The 7,817-nt window shown below is 28.9% G+C and overlaps 1 protein-coding gene across 5 annotated transcripts; it reads right to left on the minus strand.

The window, feature by feature from the left end:
- Positions 1-3,759: 3,759 nt before the first annotated feature.
- LOC111642459 (transcription factor 24-like) lies at positions 3,760-7,611 on the minus strand. 5 transcript variants are annotated; one of them, XR_002759551.1, is made up of 5 exons: positions 5,384-5,558; positions 4,703-4,926; positions 4,546-4,629; positions 4,275-4,453; positions 3,760-3,987 (listed from the first exon to the last, which is right to left on the minus strand). XR_002759551.1 is itself a non-coding variant. In XM_023388812.1 (5 exons), the coding sequence occupies exons 1-4, from the start codon at positions 5,469-5,471 to the stop codon at positions 4,331-4,333; spliced, it is 519 nt and encodes a 172-aa protein (XP_023244580.1). In that variant the 5' UTR covers positions 5,472-5,558; the 3' UTR covers positions 3,760-4,029; positions 4,323-4,330. The 5 variants fall into 5 exon arrangements, 4 of the variants coding, with proteins under 4 accessions (XP_023244580.1, XP_023244579.1, XP_023244581.1 ...); XM_023388812.1 differs by having other exon boundaries at positions 3,760-4,029; positions 4,323-4,453; XM_023388811.1 differs by lacking the exon at positions 3,760-3,987 and adding an exon at positions 7,253-7,611 and having other exon boundaries at positions 4,207-4,453; positions 5,384-5,484.
- Positions 7,612-7,817: the final 206 nt, after the last annotated feature.

Consider the following 7,817-nt stretch of genomic DNA (forward strand, 5'->3'; position numbering starts at 1 on the left):
CCAATATCGGACACCACCCTATAGTGGTAGTAGAGAACATTGTACGAGCTGACCGTCTGCTAAAACGTATGTAAACTTTTTCAAAACAGCTCCTAATTGTTAACTGTAAACTTGTTTACGGCTTTGTATTACGTTCGTTTACCATAGTATTTATTTCACGATAAATTTCATTAACAACAATTATAATCTCTGGTTGCTATTTGTGTTGTAAACACAAAACGAAGTGAAAAATCCCGAAAATGAAGTCATCCACGCATCAGCAACAAAATAGAATGTTCCTTTTATGTGTATATCACACACTATTGGCTCTACAGAGGACTCTATGGAGGACTTATCATACACTATTGACTACATCAATAGTGTGTGATAAGTCCTCCATAGAGCCAAAACTTAGTGCTCGTAGTTTCATATTGTAACATAAGGACAAAAAGCAATTCACGAATTTAAATAATTAAGCTCATAAGCATATAAATAGGCAAATAATTAAGATTAAAATCATAATTAACGCCTTGTTAATTTATAAATATGTAGTAGATTATAAATAAGATTTTAATTAGATGATGCGATTAATTACAACTGATAACTGCCCTCATGCATTACTTATTACTTAATAACATCTTTTTAAATACTAAATAATAATAAATATTTATAATTTAGGGTTTATTTATTTATTTTAGTGCTGCCGAATGCTAAGAGAGGAACTTCTTTACTAGTGTTTATAGTTACTGACACTAAGAACCTGGGTGCCATTCTTCATTGACGTCAGTAGATCAACAGTAGTCTCGTTGAGGAGTGATGTTAATGCTTTCTTGCTACTGTTTTATCATAATTTGAACATTAAAACAGTTGCATAGGGTTCTAATGAATACTTTTTAAAAAATTATTCGTTATTTTTGAATAGTTTTATGATTAATTAGTCAATTTTTAAGAATTTATTTCATAAAAATGACTAAAAATGTAGTTTATTAATTAAACATTGTAATTCTTGGATCTCCACAGATATTGTAGACTTCCAAGAACCATTAAAGAATAAATAGTTACTTAATGAGCACACTTATAACAGTTTTAATAGTCCTATATTTATTTTACGAATTAATACTCATAATGTGTCATATTATTTATAATATAGCCCATGTAGAGTACTTATGTGAAAAGACAAATTATCAAAATTTAATTTAAATGTAATTGTTATAAACATGCAACTAGCAAAAATGCATATTTCCATTATGTAATGAGAATTTGCATACCTTGTTATGCCAGTTTTGCTGATAACACATATAATAATTTGTTGTGCTTTGCTATGCCAATATAATTTTCTAAATGTATTCTAAGCTAAAAACTATGCCTTACTGATAACTTTTTTAGCTTAGAAAACATTTTACAACTCCAAAAATCTTTTACAAATAATTTTTAACCCCAAAATCTAAACAGTAATTAAATTGAACTTAACCATGTTGTTTTCAATGAATTTTATTTTAAAAATGGGCCTGATAAATCTATCCCAAACTTCATTTTAACTTCATAAATCCTTTTCTCCATAATAAACTGAAAATTTTAAATTTAGAGTTAATACAATCCAATAATTGAGTTAAAATAAATAACTGAATGTAGACTTTCGTGCCACTTCTCGCCATTTTTTAAAACAATCAGCCTCTTGCAAGGAGCATTATACACCCGGTTTTTTTTTTTTTTTAGATTTACGGCGCTAAAATTAGTCATTATATAAAAATAAACAATTTTAAATGAAAAATTATTTTCCCAGTTACAATTTGTACAAGTTTCTAACTGGCTTTCTGTGTATAGAAATGCTCAAAAATTAACTTCTCGTGTTTCTCGATATATTTCCGTTTAGTGTTTTTGCCAAACACTTCTTACTCTACGACGTGTTATAACATTCATTAATAAATATTACTGCTATTACATTGACCTCTGGCATTTCAGGCTGACTTACTATCGCAGAGGACGAAGTTCAGATGGGTTGAAGTCGCCTCCATTTGCACGTGCCAGCAACATGAACCCTTCTTCTATATGACAAAATTATAGCTACTCATTATAAATTGTAGATAGCACGAGAAATTTATTTAAAAAAAAAAATTAAATTTAGAAATAGAAAAATTGTCTCGTGTGTTTTAATTGGTTCCGTGCTAAATTATGTTAATTAGTGGTTTCTTATTTGCTGAATTGATTTATAAATTCAATTAATAATTCGGTTTTTTAAAGCTTTTTTTTGCGCCTTTTGTTTGCTTAGTTTATGGGTTTATGCGATTTTTTGATGGCTTTAATTTGTTTTGTATATTTTTAAAATTTTAAATTTTGCGTTATTTAAATTAATAATTATATAATTAAGTTGTTTTTTAAATTTAAATTTACTTTTTCTATACATTTTATACATAAATTCATACTTTATATGTTGAAAAATCGATCATGTAACCATTAGATCGTCTGAAATTCTTCAGATATATCGCTCATTATGCAAATTGCTTTATTTTTTATAAAATGATTGAATGGTTTCATGTAATTAATACATTTTTTTAATTGAATATACGTTTTGCTTCATGTTAATTTAATTCATGCTTTGTTATAAAATGCATTTTCAGTGTGGTGATTGCCTTAAAGCTTGAAAAAGTTATTTTATGATGATGGCCTTAAATATTGGTAAACTTTAATTTTCCATTAATTTTAATTAATTAGAAAATTTTAAATATTGGCTTTAAACTTTGTAAAAATTTAGGCAGGTCCAGATTTACACATAAGCTAAACAAATTGCAGCTTAGGGTCTCGTGTTATATAACTTAGAGCCTCATACATGTATTATTATTTGGTCACTACAAATAATGATACATGTATGAGGCCCTAAGCTATATACTAGTGGATAAGGACCTGACTTTAGACCACTACAACTCTTAGGCGGCCCCAAGCCAAATCCAAGTCTGTAAGTTGTAGCTTAGGGCCACCACAAGTCTTAAGTCCTGACCTGAATTTAGGCGTTACGGCAATGAACTTGAACCTTGGCAAATTTGTGATTGCCTTAAGCCTTGAAATATTTAGGCCTGTGATTATGAACTTTTATTTAAGTTATTCACATGTAAAAGTACATAACTTTAGAACACTCTCACGCAAAGGCGCTAAATTTATCAAAATTAAGAGACCTTCTGATAAAAAGAATTATAGTGGAGGCCTCTTAACTCGCTTAACTCAATGTAAATTTATGGTTTAAATTAAAATTATCAGCCATTTATATGAAAAACTTGGCCCCATTTTTCATCATTTTCAGTTAAATGATTCATTTCAGAAGATGATCATTTCAGTTAAATGATTACAAATTTCACTATTTCATAATTTCGAATTTAATCTCTAAATATATGAGTCATTTCGTAATTCGAAACGTGAAAAATTTAATTTATTTTTATTATTTTTTTCTTTATTCTCTTAAATTTTTAATATTAAGTTTAAATAATCATTTAATTAGGAAACAAAAATTAAAAATAAATTTTTTTTGTTTAAAAATTAATTTAAAAAATTACATAATTTGTTCAGATTTCGAAAAAAAAATTAAAAATTTTAATTATTAATCGATCGTGCTATCGATCATCTTTAATCATTGATCGATCATACGATCGGGTGATCGATCGATATTATATTCATTTATCAGTTTATAGTGAATTTTCTTAACATTTATATTAATTCTTCGACTTTTAATATTGAAGATATGCTAACATCCCGTCGATCAACTGAATTTTATTCATTTAAAAAGAATAATTACGTGATTTTAATGAAATTTATTCCCAAAAAACACAAGGGATACATTTAAAAATATATAAATTTATTTACAAAAGTAAAAGAATTTATATTCGTACATAGAAGCTTGTCGTAACAGAAAAATCCATCTCGAACATGAATATAATGCAAAAATAGTCATTAAAAATCAATTATTTAAGAGTATTAATTGGAAATTATTGCTGTATTTTTGTAAATATCAACATCATCATCATCATCATCATCATTCGCTGACCAGCAACGATTTATCACCAATCATCTCAGTACGATAATTAACGCCTTGTTAATTTATAAATATGTAGTAGATTATAAATAAGATTTTAATTAGATGATGCGATTAATTACAACTGATAACTGCCCTCATGCATTACTTATTACTTAATAACATCTTTTTAAATACTAAATAATAATAAATATTTATANAAAAATAGTCATTAAAAATCAATTATTTAAGAGTATTAATTGGAAATTATTGCTGTATTTTTGTAAATATCAACATCATCATCATCATCATCATCATTCGCTGACCAGCAACGATTTATCACCAATCATCTCAGTACGATAATTGTCGTTTATTGACATTATTAGTTGGCTCTTGATACAGACCAAGACCCAAGCATAAATTTGTCGAATCCTCTTGAACACCCGCGTAAAGTCTAGATCTCATAGGCCATTTCTGAAAGAGAGAGGGGAGGAAAATACAGGATTTAAATTCACAAATACTCGTAAAAAGCAAAATAATTTAATTAAAATTGGCCCGAAACGTACCTTGACGGGATGAAGATAACTGGATTCCCAAACAGGGCTCTTCAGCTCGATGGAACAGGATGATAAAAGTGGGCATTCGGCTTCCTAAATAAGAGATGAAGCTTACTTAGGCACAAGAAAGAGTGCTAAAATCGGAAATATTTTCCTGATTTCTTACCGAATTTACAGTATCCTGATTTAAAAGTTTCATCAGATGAGAAATATAAGTGGTTGCAAGTATCAGAACATCCAATTTCGATAATTTTGTATTGGGTGGAACGTACGGTAAGGTCCTTTGCAAATTTAGAAATGCATTCCTTAAACTTTTGACTCTAGTCCTTTCTCTAGCTGCATTTCTCGATACAGCAGGTGATCTCGAACGTTTTCTAGGCTTGGATATGTCTATAAAGTTTGAAAAAAAGTGACTTAAAAATCCAAAGGTTCACAATTGGCAAACATTAGGCGCCAAGATTATGAAGGTCAAAGGTGATCGAACGTCACATGTAGCGACCATTAAGTCAGTCAAGTTGGTATCGGTTGACAGAAATGTCACCAATCGTGCTGTGAAAAGATATTCTGGATGACAGACGGTCGACTGGAGTGTTGCAGATGTCAACTGAGACAGCAACACGACCTTGATATAGTAACCCATTAGTTTATGAATGACTGACGTTTCCACTAAGATAAAAAGAATCTTCTACATTAAGATAAGAGTGCATTAAAGAAGTAGATTTCTCTCCCTTTGCTATCAGTTAATGAAAACCGAGAGCATAAACTTTTTTATTTATGAAAATCTGATTAAAAAGTCTATTTATTTTCGATTTTCTATAGTTAAAAAAAAACAATAAATATATCTCACCTTTGATGAAATTTGTCTGATTTGTAGACGTCAACCTGGATAACTCTTCAATGAACTCGGACGTTTCATATGAAATGTATGAGTTCATGTTCTCGATAGTCCTGCAAGAATATTTAATGGATTTTTAATGAAATTTTACAGTTTTTAGTGTTTTTCCTACGTTCTACCATCTGAAATTAACTTAATACCGTATTAAACAGATAATAACCAATCATATCAGATCGCACTTCAAGAAACGTTCCAGACACTACCTGTCTCTGAAAGAATTGAATTACTGCATAGCTTTCACAACATATCATTACTTAGTGTATAAAATTTCTACCAATAACCTCGGGGTCATTTTAGAATTTAACCTTTAAATCATATATCATCATAGATCTTTTACCCTTTTTCTCTATCTTGCTTGAAATTGTGGCACATTTTTTATAACTAAAAACTGATTTTTTTTCCCTATAAATTTTATATTTCTATTCATATTCTATTGTATATTAAGGGTAGTTTTTTTGCTTGTTATCCATAAAGTTTGTAAATTATTAATGTTTTTCAGCAGCAATGATGATGCTAAACTGATGCTGATTATATCCATTAATGATTGAAGATAACCACTAATACATACAAAAATTCACTAATTAAATATGATAATATAATCTTTGATTTTTAAAGAATTCTGATCATTTTAAGCTATGATTCATAATAAATACGTAGGATCTTGATGGTGAATCACAGTTCAAGAGAGTAACCTTTGTTGGATGAATGCTTCTAACTTAAAATTTTAAGGAAAAAAATTTATAAAATTGTTACCTTTTATTAAAAAAAATTAAAATTGTGAAAAGCAGGAGTATAATTTTAAAAGATGGTAAAAAAATTATTTTTTATAAATAAAAATCCCTGTAAAAGTTGTATAGTGTTTGTGTGAACACATTAAATTAAACGAAAATTTAATTATTAAGTTATTTATAAATTAATTTTCTATATATTTTTTTAAATAATAAAATATATAAGATGATTATAAGCTTATAAGTTATCTTAGATATGAGCATGCATATAATATACTTAATTTCAATTATATAAAATATAATATTAAATTAATAAAAATTTAATTTTATACTTATGATATTATTTTGTTTGAGTTTATAAAGACTTAATTCACTTTCTATACAAATATTTAGAAAATTAATTAATTTTATTTTTATTTCAATAATTGTTACTGTGAAATTGTATTCCCCCTAAAACAGTAAAAATTTTTTTTCGAAATAAAAATTGATATTTATATTTTACCAAATTTTATACAATAACTAGCTGGACAATCTGGCATTTCTCGAGGAGTTGATATGAGATTGTGTGGTAGTGTACTACTATTCTTAGTGAAGTGTTAACACTCATTGTTAACACTATCCTGCGGGGAAGTGTTACTAACATCTCCCCGCGGCGGGAATTTCGAAAAATCCGTTTCTAGTGTAGTGGCAAGCACAGTGTACACTTACTTTCATAATATATATTGATGATTACAGTATATGTCAATTATTAATATTAATACCGAAAAACAACGAAGTGAACGAATTCAAGAATCAAGAATTGCAACACAATCTTATAATAAAAGACTATGAACACAAGCCACCCATGTTCAATTTCTCACAAAAACGCAAAAAACCGCCTCTGTGCTTGGAAATCTTGTAAGACGCTTTCTCTTCACATTTCATTTTTTATTTAACCACTTTTATTGTAAACACTTTTCCCGCGGGAAAAATTTCGAAAAATCTTTTCTTAGTGTACGTTCTCATGATGCACCCTAANAATTTAAACGCTTAATTGGGACAATTTTTTGCTTAAATGGGACATTAGCAGAAAAGAAATTTAGAAAGTTTTTACCTGAAAATCTGCGCTTTGCAATGAATGCCAACGGCTTGAGCTCTGGATCAGAAAGGGTTTTTGTAAGATGTTTCGCTACTCCCATTACTCTTCTTATATATTGCTTGTAGGTGTAACTGTAGCCTAATAGGATATTAATTCGAACTGTAGCTCCCTCTTGCGTCACTATAGCCAGGGACCAATATTGGAAGACCCTTAACTCGCCACAATTCCTGGCACTGCCCTGGTGTCTACCAGGACAGCCTGCTTGTGGCCGTGATAGATGGATGCCAGTTCAAAGGTCAAACAGTCTCCAATTAGGACAGTTTTAGTAACGACGTATGCTTAAACTTAACATTATATATATATATTTCAATCAATCATTCGTGTGTATTGTAGTCAGATCAACGCCCATTGATTCAATGAACAATTGTTTAAGGTTCTTTTATATCTAGGCGACAATATTTTAAGATAATGTTTTTAAAGTAAACGACCAATAACAGTAATATGTAAGTGTTTTTTGGAGGTCAATAAGTATTAATCATGGTTTTGATATTATTTTTTTTGGTTTTGGTTCTGCTTTTTT

The sequence above is a fragment of the Centruroides sculpturatus genome, unplaced genomic scaffold (assembly GCF_000671375.1).
Source record: "Centruroides sculpturatus isolate CEXI.00-Female unplaced genomic scaffold, Cexi_2.0 scaffold1647, whole genome shotgun sequence".
NCBI lineage: Eukaryota > Metazoa > Arthropoda > Arachnida > Scorpiones > Buthidae > Centruroides > Centruroides sculpturatus.